General features: G+C 42.5%; 1 protein-coding gene across 1 annotated transcript in view; it reads left to right on the top strand.

The window, feature by feature from the left end:
• The first annotated feature begins 534 nt into the window (after positions 1 to 534).
• ARFGEF2 (ARF guanine nucleotide exchange factor 2) overlaps positions 535 to 15,436 on the top strand; it is a 30,438-nt gene continuing 15,536 nt past the window's right edge. Inside the window, exons 1-15 of the mRNA XM_088528686.1 lie at positions 535 to 673; positions 7,077 to 7,107; positions 7,744 to 7,867; positions 8,221 to 8,367; positions 9,028 to 9,207; positions 9,652 to 9,871; positions 10,374 to 10,445; positions 10,743 to 10,891; positions 11,278 to 11,408; positions 11,780 to 12,014; positions 12,308 to 12,407; positions 12,597 to 12,736; positions 13,857 to 13,965; positions 14,239 to 14,440; positions 14,887 to 14,998. Coding sequence (XP_088384812.1) covers positions 535 to 673; positions 7,077 to 7,107; positions 7,744 to 7,867; positions 8,221 to 8,367; positions 9,028 to 9,207; positions 9,652 to 9,871; positions 10,374 to 10,445; positions 10,743 to 10,891; positions 11,278 to 11,408; positions 11,780 to 12,014; positions 12,308 to 12,407; positions 12,597 to 12,736; positions 13,857 to 13,965; positions 14,239 to 14,440; positions 14,887 to 14,998 — 2,091 coding nt within the window. The remainder of the gene's footprint in view (positions 674 to 7,076; positions 7,108 to 7,743; positions 7,868 to 8,220; positions 8,368 to 9,027; positions 9,208 to 9,651; positions 9,872 to 10,373; positions 10,446 to 10,742; positions 10,892 to 11,277; positions 11,409 to 11,779; positions 12,015 to 12,307; positions 12,408 to 12,596; positions 12,737 to 13,856; positions 13,966 to 14,238; positions 14,441 to 14,886; positions 14,999 to 15,436) is intronic.

Here is a 15,436-nt window from a genome sequence, read left to right as displayed (position 1 = left end):
AGTAATCAGGCACAGGTTCAGAAGGACGCCTGGATTTCCCAGCAGTTCCTCGTCCTTCTCCAATACGCGACATTGCCAGGCTCCCTCAAGCGCATGGGCTCCATGTCAGGCTCCGTGTTTTGGAAAGCTAGTGGTGATTGTGCAAGAGCTGAGACGCTCGCACCAAAAGTGTTGAAACAGGAAGCGTATTTTATTAATGTCTCCTCCTTTTTGGTACGTTAACCAACGTAAACAATTGTAACGGTAGCGCTAATTCTTTATTATTGGTACAGAAACGGCTCCCCGGAGGCGCCTGCCCCGTGTCCACCTCAGGACCCCACAGCGCGGGGCGGGGCCACCCGTCCCGCGCGCCGCCCGCCGGGTCAGAGGTCACGCGGCGCGGGCGGGCGGGGGAGGGGGATGCCCGTGTCACGTGACGGCGCCAATATGGCGGCGCCGTGTCGCGGGCGCCGCGGCTGAGGGAGCGGCGTCTCGTGCGCGTCACGGGCCGGGCCGGGCCTCCCCCGAGCGCGGCGCCCTCCCCGCCGGGCCGCCATGCAGCCCCCGGCCCGCGAGCAGGACACGCGCACCAAGAGCATGTTCGTGTCGCGGGCGCTCGAGAAGATCCTGGCCGAGAAGGAGGCGAAGCGGCCGCCGCACGGGCAGCTGCGCAGGGCCTGCCAGGTGGCGCTGGGTGAGTGCGCGGGGCCCGCGGACGCGGCACCTCGCTGCTTTATTCCCTTTGGAAGTTGGCAGCACTGGCCGGGGCGTCGCACGGGTGCTCCCGGCGGTTCTGCCTCTCCCCTCCGGTTCCTGCTCTCCCTCTCGCACCTTCTCCCCCTGCCTCATCCCAAAGAAGAAGCAGGAAGCCTCCCAGGCGTTCGCGGGAGCCTGTTCTCCTCCTGCGTAAAATGTCAAGGGTGAGAAGGGGAACCTCTTGGAGCGTTACTAGTGCGTGTTTTTCTGCTTAACTAACATAACATCTGGATTTGGGAGATCCTCATACAAAAACCACCTATTGGTGCTTTTTGGATTGTAACTGTTTTGTCTCTGCGTGTTTTAAGGCACAATAAACTGCAGGTTCTTTGATGCTGGTGATAGAAATGATCTATTTTTTTTTTCTCATCTTGCTCACAAAAATAACCGTGTTATTTGCCGGACTAAAGCCGAGGTCAGCGTGAAGAGATAACCTTCCATTGCCCAACTGCCCCGCTCAGGTAGGGCCTTGGTTCCCGTGCCAGAGGAGTTCAGCTGTAGCTGGTCAATGTTGTTGCACCATTTCAAGCAGTTGGCCTCGGCGCTGTCCCTTTTAGCGTGCGTGTGACTTTCAAAGTCACCCTGCTTTAGTGTAGGTCGAGATCCTTTCTGTGCAGCTGGAGAAAAACAGTTTTGTTTAACTCAAGTTTACCTAAGTGAATGACTCCTATACTTTAAGTTAGATAAAACTGAGACTTATTTTAGCTAGCAGTTTTTAATGAAATCAAGCCTCTACTATAGTAGATATGCCAAGGAATGTGAGAAGAACCTTTCTTGCAGCCTGAGGAATTCAGGCCAAACTTCTTCTCGGTGGGCAAGAAAGAAGCTTCACAGTTTTTAGTAATAATAAAACTCAGTTAGTCTTTAGTAACGAACCGTGAGTAAAAATAAGTCACTTAGAGAAATGTAAAGTTAATTTTATGTACCTGGGATTTGCTGTACAGTTGTATTTATGTAGTGGTCTCTTTAATGGAGCCTTGAGGTACAAAACTGCTTTTAAAGCAGTCAGCAACGGCATGGGCCGTGTGTAAGTGGTACGTCTGGCTCCGTGGCGGAAGGCTGTGGTGCATCTTTATTTTAAATACAGAGGAACTGGTGTGTTTTACAGACAGCCGAGCCAAACAAACCTGCAGCTATTTCTGTTTCCTGCAGTTGTATTACTGCAGCAGTGTTCCTGTTAATTACACATACCTTTAAATTATTGTTTGGCTGGATACTTTGCTTCATTTTATGCCAAAGTATTCACCTGTAGTAATGACAACTCAGTGATATTGGGAAAAGTTTAGCTGTAGATGTATTCAGTGATTCGAACTGAACTTATTCCCTGTGAGATTGAATGAATGAATACATTTTTAATTATGGGAGTGATGCTCTTTTTTTCTTTAACATGTGTTGCTTATTTTAAAATGTTAGTCAAACATTGAGACTACTTTGAGTTACTGCTGAAAGTTAATGTCCTTCTCATGCAGGAGAAAAGAAAGGTGATATTTGATTCTAATTTTAAACTGTTCTTATACTCTTCCACTCCCTATCTCAGTAATATACTTCTCAGACTATACTAGTAATAGTCTGCTCTTCTGGACTGCAAAATATCTTTGTTGCTTGGTAGAAATGAGAAGTATCATAGACTCAGAAAGTACTTGGGAAGGGTGAAAGAAAAGTAGTGCTTATTCATTCCCGGAACTGTGCAGGGCTTGTTAGCTCACACTGGTGACCCAAAGCAGCGTTAGGTATCCGTCGTTGGAGACGGATTTGGTAACAAAACCAGTTTCTGTGCGTTTCTGCTCTTCCCCCTCTCTTTCCCCCTTTGAAATATTCAGTGTTAATGTTGAGTAAGCAGAGCTTGAATGGATTCCTTCATTCAGTCTCTTGCTTCGTCAGTAGGTGTAGTAGTTGTATCCTGGATTCTTAGTACCACTAAATCCCAGGAGAGACTGAGAGAAATGAAGTTTTTCAGCAGAAAAGCTGTCCTGCCCTGCTACAGCAAACTGTGATTTTTAGGGAAACTGATTTTCAACAGACAGCTGGTGTATTGTGTATAACTAGATGATTAATAAGCATTTATGCGAAGCTCTAGATGCATGTGGTTCTTACTAAATATACTGCTAGTCTCCCCCACGAAGAACGCAGACGATGTCCCCAGTTCGTGTTGGTGTGATGCTAACTGTGCACCTCGCTCTCATAGGAGTATTTGGTCTTCTACTAGGGCTTTTTGGTGACATACTGTGCAGCCAGCCTGGCTGTGTCACCTCCTTTGCCTAAGGACCTCCAAGTATATCTATTTGTGAGCTTTGTAAGTAGTGTAATTTGTTCAGTTAACTTGTTAATTAACGAAAACATCTTTTAAGCCTTGCCTTCGGTCTGGGAATCTGTATGGCTGCTTAAGAAATCTCTTGATACAAATGACATGTCTAGAAACACCTTGTTTTTCTTAGGCTAGTTAAGCCTCTTGACTAGCACGTTTTGAGAATCTTGGGGCCAGGAGGAGAAAGTAGCAGCTGCACTGTAGCAGCTTGCACTAAAGATTTTTTTTTTTTTTTGATGGCTCAATAGAATCAATAGATGGAAATGGCTCTCTTGATAAGTTTAAGGTAGCTGGGAATCGGGCAGCGCGAGGAGGAGGCGCTGCTGCCGCCTCTCGGGTGTTTGCGCTCCGGGCAGCTTGCGCAGACGGGCGCTGCTGGTGCCCTCGCGCGCCGGCTCCTTGCCGCCTTCCGCACGGGCACCGGCCGTGACCGCCGAGGGCAACCTGGCTGTTAGCGTAGGATGCACCTAGCAGCAGGCAGGCAAGTTTTTGTCCTTTGTTTTAGTGTATAGCTTGGTATATTAGTATGTAGTTCTAAGCGCAAGCAAACCTACACGGTGCAGGCAGCGTGCAGCAGTGTCTCCTTTGGGCACGCAGAGTGCGCAGCCCGTGCTCGCCTCCGGAGAACTCAAGGCCGTGGGGCCGTGCCGGTCGCACCGCGTGGGTATCCTGTGCCGGGCTGCCCGTGGATGCCAGTGCCCTCTCTGCCTGCACCTCCTGATCCCGGCAGGAGCAGCCAATGCCGGTGCTGCCAGCACGGAGCGAGGGGCCAGCGTCGTGCTGGAGTGCCTGGACACTGAGCCAAATTCTGCTGCATCCTCCAGCTGTGGAGGGGCCTTGGGCTGAGCCCTTTCCTCATTCCTGTGCCTGGAACAGAGGAGTGACAGGGACAGCAGGTTTCTGACTGTGTCTGCCTGGGGCTTTGCATGGTAAGAGGGACTTCAGTTAGGCAACAGCTTCTGTTGCGCTCAGTTTTGGTGGTCAGACCACCAAAGAGCGCTTCAGATGAGATTTCCAAACTATTTTGATGCAATCAGGAGCAGAGACATACCTGCAACTTGGTTTTGCCCCATCGTTTGTTCTTTTCTGCCAATGTTATTTGCTAAAATACCGTTGTAATGCAGACCTTTTCATCCTGTTTTGGAAAATGCTTCGTATGATAAGATATGGGGGATTTGATCAGACCTTTATAGGATTTTATTTTTATTAAACTTTCAGAGCGCATCTGGAAGTGAAGTTTTTGCTGTTGTAATATGGGGATCTATTTATATTTTTTCTATACAGTATCTTATGCAACTATTGGAAAAGGAATCATTACAGTATGAGGGAACATGAGAAAGGTCTGATTGTGTTTGTTTATGGCTAACATCTTCATGAAGTTTGCATCTAAAACTTTTTTTTTTTTTTTAAAAAAAAAACTACACTGTTTTGTTGCAGGTGTCTTTGGGTAACAGGGTCACCAGACCAGTTGATACCAGACAGGTTTCAGTTTCTATTGAGAGATGGTGAAAATTAGGTGCATCGGCAGCTCAGGAAGTGCAGCAGAGGAGGAGTGGGAGCTGGAGAGGTGTGGGGGCAAAGACTTTTAACACCTTTCTGTTTCTTGTGCTTTAGAAATACCCGTGAGAATTCAAAAGGTCTAGTCTGGCTTGGCCAAAGCACTGTCAAAACATTTCTTTTTCCAAACACAAATGGTCTAGTGCAAGGACAACCACTTGACTATAACTCAGGCATAGTTAGTCTAGTGCAGAGGATGTTGCATTCCTGCAGTGATTTAAAATGCTATAAGCCTTGATTCTACAGGATATCTGAAATATCAGCAATATCTATATTATTGCTGAGCAGCTTGGCATCCTGCAGCTCTTGGAGTAGTGACTGTAGCTAAAATACGTCTTCTTTTGCCAAGTCCCAGAGGCAGGACTAAGCATTCTGACATTGAAAGTGTGTCCAGCAAGCTCCGTGTTAAGGCAGCAATAGCAAGGTCCCATTGGCATGGGACAGTTCCCACTGGATACTGGAATGAGGAGGATGGTGATTCAAGATGTGGTTCTATGTTAAGATTTGCCTTGTCTATTTGGCACCCGAATCCATGATTATTTCTTAACCAGCCGTCAAAATCGGTCTGTGGCCTCTAATCTGTCAGCTCTCCTGATCAGCCGAGCTCTGAAATAGCAGCTTGTCACAAAACTAGGCTTGTACCTGAACCAAAACTGCTAAATGAATTCTAGCTCCACGCTGCCAGGCATGGGCTGCTGTTCTGTGCTGGTGCTCATTGCCTTGCAGCTGACTTGTGTAAGACTGGGAAGTGAAAATGGTCTCATTTTGTAAACCTGTTACGTGAGGAACTGCTCCATGTATTCGTTACTTGAGACGTTAAGAAAAATCGGTTGTAATATTTGTCATCCTGTTGGGCCGAGGGGGCCAACGGAGGCCCCGCTGTCCTGCCCAAAGCTGTTGGTGGGTTGCGTGCGGGGAGGGAGCGCTCAAGGATTTCCCACCGGTGTTTCCCAAGTCCTCGCTGGCTTTTGTAGCACCGTGTTCTCCTCTGGGGTTGGGTTTCTCCTGGACAAGGCTGGTAATCCTGGGCTCTTAATAGTAGTGCTCTGTGGTTATACCCAACAGAAGTGTGTGCTTGCACCTGGGCATCAGTCAGTCTTCTCTTGCTGCAGGGTTTGAGCCTCCTGAGGCAGGGGATTGCGGTGCGAAGCTGTTGTGTAGCTCAGGCTTCCCAAGTGCTGCTCTAACTCCTCTGCAAAACTGACAGAGAGGGGCAGAAAATCCATAAATGGGCCTTGCAAGAAATTAAATACACTAGTAGTTTCTCCTTTATCTATTTGTTTATTTTAGTGGTTGTAACTGGCCATGCAATATTTGAAATCCCAAGAACGTGGATGTGAGCAGCACTGCAGAAGCTCCTGAACTGACAGGTCCTGCTCAGCCCTGGGGTCTGGAGGCGTTTGAGCTTCAAATCCTCAGGATCATGATAGTTTCTGCTGTTTGCCTAGCTGATACTATATGAGAAGGCTGCCTTTTTTTTAAAAAAAAAAAGTTGATGAATAACTTTATACAGTTTCTGCTACAGATACCATAAGGGTAGGGAACAGGGAGCACCCAGATGCACAAATTGGTGTCTGTGCTGGGGTCATGAGCTGAGAAGTGGCAAGGAACAGGCATAAACTGGCCTGTAGCTTTCTGTGGCAGACACAATTAATAGGTTATTTTGGGTTTAATCTGCTTTTGTGATTGAGTTGGAAATGAGGGGGAGTTTGAACAGAGCCGTGACACGCTGTGGTCTGTAACTACCTGAATTTTGCTGCTTACGTTAGTTGCATGCAGGGAGAGCAGCGTTGCCTCCATTCTTGTCACATCGCTTCTGGCTAAGGATGCCCTGTGGCTTCTCTTCCTATTGCTGGGCATGTCGGTCTGGAGTGCCCATCCGCAGGCAGCTGTGCTGGGATCTCTGCACGTGTCGCTGTGCACAATAGAAACTACCAAGAAACAAGTTAAGTTTCTGAAAACATCTCCCAAAGTGAAACTTTCAAAAGCAGGGGAGAGAAAAAAAAGCCCTCTTGGCAGATGACAGCACACATTGAAGATGTCTGGTCTCTGAGTGGGAGGTTGTTTATTCAGCTGTCACGTTGTAGAGTTTACCATGAGCAGGCTGACAGGCGCTACAACAACAATATCTGATGCTTTGAACTGGTGGTTTGTGCAGTTGCTTAAAGATTTCTTCAGACTAAGGCTTTCTGTATATAAACTTCCTCTTGAATGAAAACTATATTTCTAAAGGTACTTTTTTTGTTAATAATATTTGGAAAAAATAGAAGATGTAGAAGTCAATGGGCCTTTCAGCAAATGAGAGAGTTATGCTTGATCTCTGATTTAGGAAATTAAAGATGTTACAGGAAAGGAATGACAAATATTACAGTGCAAACACTGGTTAGAACACTTGGTTAGAAACATCTCTGCTTTATTATATTTTTCATGTTTGTGTTATGCTGGGTGTCAATATCTTCTTTTCTTTTCTTTCTTCCAGATGAAATAAAAACAGAGCTGGAAAAGCAAAGGTAAGTTATTAGTTACTGTAAACTCTACCACACAATGGCAAGTTAGCTAATATGATAGTGGGAATGTGAGAGTAGGTGCAAGTTATGGCAGGGAGCCTGTGGATACTGAGCGACACCCTCCCCGCCAAAGCACAGGGCATAGCCCATGTGTCCCAATTACCTAATGTTTGTGGCTCTGTGCATCTGAGCCATAACTGCCACTGCATTTCATATGGAAATGTGTTTTTTTACACTTTTTGCACTTTTTTTTTTTTACACTTTGTAGCACTCTGTTATGATTTAGAGTCCCAAATTCTGTGTCTCTTTGTTTAATGTTGTTCACACAAGCCTGTTTTAGGTAAGCTCATCTTTAGGATGTGTAGGAGTTCCCCTGCATTTCAGGCAATGCGATGGTGGATGTAGTGGGGGAAGAGGTAATCTGAATATGAAGGAGGTCAGGTGCAATATAAGAAAATGTAAAGCTGTACTTGTGTGATTTTGAAGAAAGAACAACTTTCTTTTAAAAGTACGCCTAAAAGGAATTTGCATTAAGCTTGTATGCTGCTATATACCATATGTGTGTGTTTAATCTGAAAATGGAGGCGGGGCAGTTTGTGTTGTGTTTAGGAAAGTAAATAACTCTTCTCCCCGGCCTAGAGAAGGCACTGCCGCTCCACCCAAAGCAAACTTCATTGAAGCAGATAAGTATTTCCTTCCGTTCGAGCTGGCCTGCCAGTCAAAGTCTCCGCGCATTGTCAGCACTTCCTTGGATTGCTTACAGGTAAGCGTTCTGCTCAGCCCTGGGCAGGCTGAAAAGGGTAAACGGGCAGTTACAGAAGTACTGTGTGATCTTGGCCTCACTTGGGCAGAATGTCTCTGCAGTTAGACAGGTAATAAATAATGGTCTGATTGCAGTAGTTAGAAATCATGTGGACGGCAAAAGTCTGTGCATCTCTTAATCCTTTTTGTCTATATGTGTGAATAGTCCAAGCAGGTGCCAGTCAGATTAATGATAACACTTAGTCTTTGTTATAGATGGCTAAGTAGGCAATCTAAACCCCTCTTCTCATGCTGTACTTGCCTGCATTTTACTTAATAGTATATGACTGTCTAACCAATATTCTTCCTACCTAGAAACTCATTGCATATGGACACATCACTGGCAATGCTCCAGATAGTGGAGCTCCTGGAAAACGACTGATTGACCGAATAGTCGAAACAATTTGCAATTGCTTTCAGGGTCCTCAAACAGATGAAGGAGTACAATTGCAAATAATTAAGGTATTTTGGTGCTTTTTAAGTGTGTGTTGTGTGTATGTTTTTTTGTGAGTGACTCTTATTTTGTAGCTGAAACAAATTTGAATGTGAAGTGCTACTTAGGACCCATTTTCTCCATCTCCTACAGTTAGATGTGTCATTGAATTTAGAGAGGCTTTCACAGTGTCTGAATAGGTTTGTGGAATGTATTTTTTCCTGCTGAAACAGAGCGTATATAGCTTAAACTCTTGTCCTTCAGTCTGGGCTGAGCCATGGTCAGGTGGCATTATGTTGCAAAAATAGGACTGCTTGATGGTAGTACTGTTCATCTCTTAGGTTAGTGATGTCTGTGTTCAAGAGGCTGATGAGATGCTGTCAGACTAATATATAATATTTCCACAGAACTTCAACTGAAGGCATTGTTTGGAGGTTACCTTTCTCAAAGGAAAGCTAGATGTGATATATTCCTTTTCCTTAACAGCTCATGAGAGAATACTAATCTATGAAAGTTTTGTTATACTTTCTGATTTGAATAGTGCTTTCGAAGAAGTAGAAGTTTCTTATATTTTTTTATAAATAAATGTATGTGTTCCAAAACAAAGTCCCAGCTTATTGTGGAAGACCTAAATGATAAATATTGCTGCTTGCTTAATTTCAATCCTACTATGTTGTGTACTCTTTCAGGCTCTCCTCACTGCAGTAACATCTCCATATATCGAGATTCATGAAGGAACGATTCTGCAGACTGTTAGAACCTGTTACAACATCTATTTGGCCAGTAAAAATCTCATTAATCAGACAACTGCCAAAGCTACCCTTACACAGATGCTAAATGTCATTTTTACACGGATGGAAAATCAAGCTGTATGTAGCTGTTACTTTTGCTCATTTCAAATGTTTAAGCTTGAAAAATGAACAGAATATTTTTATGTATGTATTTCATTGTAGCTGAGTACCTGTTGATTTGTTATTTAAAAGAATCTGCCAAATCTTGCAGTGAAGCTTATTGAGCCCTATGGGCAGATTTAAAATAAGGTGTGAGGCTTATGCCTGATAACAAGGTTTGGTGCTGGTGCTGCTGACAAGCAGCTGCGTATAAATAAACGATGAGATACTTTTAAGATGAACACTTTTCCAGAGTAGCTAAATTAGAAGCAAATCTTTCTAATCAGACTGGCTAAATGAATATATTTACACTGTCTCTTTCTTGTTAGCATTTGCATTCATAAAGGAACATCAGTCGTCATAGACATTTGTTCCTCTTACGTTTTCTGCCCCAGGTTAACTTTATTTACTTATTTATTTAAGATACAAGAAGCCAGGGAAGTGGAAAAAACAAATCAACAGAAATCCCAGTCTCCTGCAATTCAAATCGCGACAAGGTCCCCAAAGATGAGTCACTTAAAGCACAGCTATCAGGAGAGCAAACCCACTGCTCCTGTAAGCATGGAGTTAACTAACGGTGAGCCTGAGCAGACAGAAAATGGAGATGTGAAGTCAGAGCAACATCAGATTCCTTCAGTATCAGGTGAAAAAGAATATATTGTGCTTGTTGTCTTTCAGTTACCACGTGTCTACTGGAAAATGTTCTTTTTTATTATTTGGAGGAGGAGCAGTAGGGATTATTGGCCTAAATCATGTTCACATCTGCATGTTAGTTATTCGGAGTACACAGACCATCCTTAGATCTATCAGGCCCGCTTAGACATTACCTTTTACTTCTGAAGAAAGACTCATGTTTGCCCTAGAATTTTAATAAAAGTGTATATACAACACACTATATATATATATATATGTATATATACACACACACACACACACATATAAATAAAAAAAAACTTGTATATAAATTATATTGAAGATTGACTGGATTTTGTTAGGTTGGTAAAAGGGAAGGGAAGTAAAGAGATTAATCAAAGTATATTTGGAAGTGCTAAAATTGCTTTGGGGTAACTGAAGTCTTGTTTTATCCCTTCTGCCTCCTTAATCTTTCCGTTTTCCTAAACAAAGCTATCTCTCTGTTTCATCAGAGGAAACAACTGATGGAGGAAAAGAAATGGTGAAAGACATCTTGGAAGATGTTGTCAAATCAGCTGTGGAAGGTAGTGAAATCTTCTGAAATAAAATAGATGTGTGTGTAATACCTGACACATACTCCTGTGATTATAAAAGTGAAGGACTTGTTTTTCATTACTAAGCATCCTGTCAAGAATGCTTTCTAAGGCAGTAAGAAGACATTTACGGCCTCACAGGAGTACTTCCTTTGATGACTGAGAAATTCCCTCTGATTTACTAGTGCTCCCTGTCTGCCCCAGCCAATGGTAGAGCTTCACAAATATTACACTTTTTTAAAGCAACTCAACAGATTAATTCAATTATTTTTCTTTTTTCTACTTCAGTGGCCGAAGAAAAGCATGTAATAGAAACAGTCAAGGCTCTACCTGCATTAGAGACTTCAGATATTGCTCTTTCTGGCTCTAGTAGTGAAAATGTACAAACAAATGGGATTCCAGATGACAGACAATCAGTTTCCTCCACTGATAATTTGGTAAATAACTTCACTGGATCTTTATGTATAAGGACCAAGAAATCTTTTATTATGCCAACTAATTTTATTGGGGTGTTGGAGGGAGGAAACAGAGGCTTTTAATACATAAGTCCTGCTCAGGTTTGGAAAGAAGTAGCAAATTCAGATCAAGTACATGTTGAAAATAGCTGCTTTAAGGTATTTATCCACCTTGAGGTGGGAGGGGAATCAGTCAGTACTATGAAAAGATCTGAATCTCTTGTAGTCCTGTTTAAGTTTGGTTTATATCTGGGCAAGTGTATTGCTCTTTAATCTGTGGCTGATTCTCTGAGGAGTTGTGGAATCTTCCCAGTTGCTCTCTTCCTTTGCCTTACTGAGGTCTTAATATTGTGGTTCTTGTTTGCTAGGAAACAGATGTACCCGGGCATCAAGTTGCTGCCAGATTTTCCCATGTCCTTCAAAAGGATGCCTTCCTTGTGTTCAGGTCCCTGTGCAAACTCTCCATGAAGCCACTTGGTGATGGACCACCAGATCCCAAGTAATAATACTGGATTTATTCCTTGTCATCTCCAGGTAGCTTTTAGAGTCAAGGGAGACACAGTTATGCAGCTGCTTTTTACAGGGGTGCGGCTGCTTTTTTTTATAGGGTTTTGGAATCCCACTGTTCCAGTCAGGCTGGTTATTCTACTTCTCAGTAGCTGGTAGCATCTATTACCAAACTGATAATCTTCCTGGACATCTCCAAATTAACATGGTCCAGCATTACTTGCAGGCTGAGTGTCTGTCTGGAATGGTTAAAAATAGCAATTCTATTTTCTTAATACAGAAGAAATACTATAGTATTTAGGCTGAGTACAAGTATGTGTATTCAGAAATGCAGTGAAAATCTTTATGGTGTGTTTCTCCTAGATCCCACGAACTGCGTTCTAAGATAGTCTCTCTCCAGCTTCTTCTGTCAGTATTGCAAAACGCTGGTCCAGTTTTCAGGACACATGAGATGTTCATCAATGCAATCAAGCAATATCTTTGTGTGGCATTATCTAAAAATGGAGTCTCTTCTGTTCCTGATGTTTTTGAGCTCTCTCTGGCCATCTTTCTCACACTGCTGTCAAATTTTAAGACCCACTTAAAAATGCAGATTGAGGTAAGGGGTTTTTATCAGTGATTCTTAGGATCCTCCAGTACTTAAATTGAAATACTGAAATGATACAAAGCCTGTAGCTTAAGATACTGTAGCTTAAGAAATAATGGCTTATGTTTGTTTGCCAAGTAAACTGTTGTACTGTGTCTTTAAATTTCGATATGTGAGATGTAATTTATTGAGTAGTATTCAAGAAATTCTTAAATGGAAATTATGCTGTGCAGTTAACATAATGGTAAAAGTTCTTAGGAAGCTTTAGACTTTACTTCAGGTCCTTTACCTCATTTATTTTTCAGGTGTTCTTCAAAGAAATATTCCTAAATATTCTAGAGACATCTTCAAGCTCTTTTGAACACAAATGGATGGTGATTCAGACTTTAACTAGAATTTGTGCAGGTATTTTCATGGTTGTAAAAGGTGACCTTTTTCTCTGGAAGCTGAAGAAAGTTCTTTGAGACGTGCCATATTTTAATATGTGTGGGGGGAGAAGAATCTCTTCTTAAATATTGAGATTTCCCCCCTGCCCCTGCTTGCTCCAACTGGGTATTTTCGTTGAATTTTAATACTCTTTTTCTTATTTTCAAGATGCCCAGTGCGTGGTGGATATTTATGTTAACTATGACTGTGATTTAAATGCTGCTAATATATTTGAACGCCTTGTAAATGACTTGTCTAAAATCGCACAGGGACGAAGTGGTCATGAGTTGGGAATGACACCTTTGCAAGTAAGAATAACAGCTTTGTGGATAATCTATTTTTCATATAGCACTGTGTCATCATTATTGGCACTTCCAGGCGTTCATGTTACATGCAACTTCCTCATGTTACTTTTAATTAGTTAACTGTGTTAGATTAGTTGTAATTGATAGGTTAAGCATTATTTACTTGATTTTACTTATTTTCTGTCTCTATGTTGTGGCACTAGACTTGTTCTGAACTCCTCTTTGCTGGACTGCAAAGGCAGACGAAAATTAACTGAGCCTTCCTCTGCCCCGGTCAGGTGATTCTGCTTGTGGGGCTTGTGTCCCAGCGCTGTGTTCCTCTTGCGTGTGTTTTGGACAGACAGGCCTTTTCTGCTTGTGCTTTCCTGGTCCTTGCAGTGGAGTTTAGGTATTGCATTCAGCAGGAGCAGGTTTTTCCAACGCTGACCCTGTCCTACAGCCCTGTTTCTTCCAGCCAAGCACAGACGTCTTTCAGTGCTCTGAAGTGAGAACTCATTGATAGTCTTATTAGAACTGAGCACAGCTCACTCCTTTGGTCAGAACTATGTAAATACTTGCTTTGTTTTCCTCTATTTCTTGGCTAGTTAATGCAATAGCAAAAGATCTTTATTTTGGTGTTTGAATAGAATTGGTTACTAGATGACTAAGGAACTGAGTCTTGCTTATGGAGAAATTTGGCTCTAGAAACCTTCCTAGACGCTCAAAAAAGCAAGGTTGCATTTGGGGCTTGTTAGTCACCCCTTGGCTGTAGTCATCAGCTGTCAATAGGTCATCACCCTAAAGCAGCTGGAATGTGTCCTGGTGCCAGTTGAAACTATTTTATGCAGCATAATAGAGATACTCCTTTGCCAAAAGCTATGGCTCATTTTAGCCTAGTTGTATTCAACCTGACCAGCCAAAGAGGAAGAACTTACTTTTGTGCAATCATTTAATCTCCTTCTAAACAGTAAAATTAAGGTTTAAATGATGTGATAGAAAGCCACCTGAAAACTTTATATAAGTGTTTTTTCTCAAAGGGAGAGAGAGCAGGTAGCATACCTTTTATTTTGTCACTGAATATTGTAATTAAGCTGCATAATAAAGCAAAGGGCATTGTTTTTTTTTCTTTTTTTCTTTTTTTCAGGAACTAAGCCTGAGGAAAAAAGGACTTGAATGTTTGGTTTCCATTTTAAAATGCATGGTAGAATGGAGCAAAGACCTTTATGTGAACCCCAATCATCAGACTACCTTAGGTAAGATTGCTTCTCTATGCAAGACAAATGTTGAGATACCTGATTTAAGTGGAAGAATCTGTCTCTGTAGTTGTAGTTACTGTGGAACCCTTTAAAGAGTTGAGGTTATTTTGGAATTGCATCAGTATAACATTCACAGATTGTAGTCTGCTAAAATGTGTACCCGATAGAATAAGAATCTTGTCTCTTTAGAAACTTCTACTAAAAACTCTTTTGACTAAAAATCTGTTTGACTGAATAGGACAATGTAAATCTTGCTGTGTTTTTAAATAGGTTCATATAAACCATCTGAACAGGAAATGAGTGAAGGTAAATGCCTTGACAGTGGAGGAAGACGAAGTAGTGTAAGTTCCTTGGACTCCACTGTGTCATCGGGAGTTGGAAGTGTTGGTACCCAGACGGCTGTCCCAGATGACCCTGAGCAGTTTGAAGTTATCAAGCAGCAAAAAGAAATAATTGAACATGGGATAGAACTGTAAGTTTGCTAGGACAAGAAAAAGAAAAAGCACTGGTAGGAACTGTGCAGCCATATTGTTTCTTACAATTCTTATGCAGCCACGTTTTTGGGTACACTGTCATTGATCTTGCTGCCTAAGATGCTTGCTTGCTCTTGTCAAAAACTGACACTGGAAATGACTGCGGTTAAATGGAATTCAGTAAAATCTCTGGCCTGAGTGAGGGTATTTCACACTTTCCTCTGTGCTGGTTCAGCCACAAAGAAGGAAGCGTATCTACCTAGACAGAAATTGATTTCATAGTTAATGCAGTTATATCATGTTCTTTGGCATTCTGTCTTTTTAAAGTGACATAGAACTATAGCATGGAATCTTTAGTTTTACAGAGACCTTATAGACCCAAATTGTATTGGCAGGTATATCTTCTGTTGCATGACTCACTTTCACCTGTGTTTTGTCCGAGTAGGTTTAATAAAAAACCAAAGAGAGGAATACAGTATCTACAGGAACAGGGTATGCTTGGCACTACAGCAGAGGACATGGCACAGTTCCTGCACCAGGAAGAACGCCTCTGTTCTGTAAGACTATGTTCAACAAAATACTCAATGATGTTTTTACAGAAGTATTCTTGGCCCTCTCTTCTCTTCCCCTCTCCTCTGAAATCTACCTATTCATTCTCTCTTAATTCATATTTCATTAATAGATAACTAATACTAATAGTGTAGGGGATGTAACGAACTTCCTGCAACCACCATTCTAATTTCTATTTACTTGCTGTCCCAGGCTTTTTGGTAAAATAGCTGTGTTTGCAAGAAAGTGTTGGAAGGATTCCCCATACATGGGAACACTTTATCTGTGTCTGTGTTAGCAGTACATTGCCACCAAAGGAGAGTCTTGTACTGTGGTGACAAAGCCTCCACCATAGATGAAATTAGGTGCAGTGCTGCTTTCCTGAACTGTAGGGCAATGCAGGTGCCATCCTGGAAATGAGGGAAGCAAGAATATGCAGGCTAAAG

The sequence above is a fragment of the Tinamus guttatus genome, unplaced genomic scaffold, assembly GCF_059628265.1.
Source record: "Tinamus guttatus ecotype Peru unplaced genomic scaffold, ASM5962826v1 Tinamus_guttatus_pri_ptg000027l, whole genome shotgun sequence".
In the NCBI taxonomy this organism is placed as follows: domain Eukaryota; kingdom Metazoa; phylum Chordata; class Aves; order Tinamiformes; family Tinamidae; genus Tinamus; species Tinamus guttatus.
This window is presented reverse-complemented; position numbering and strand designations above follow the sequence as displayed.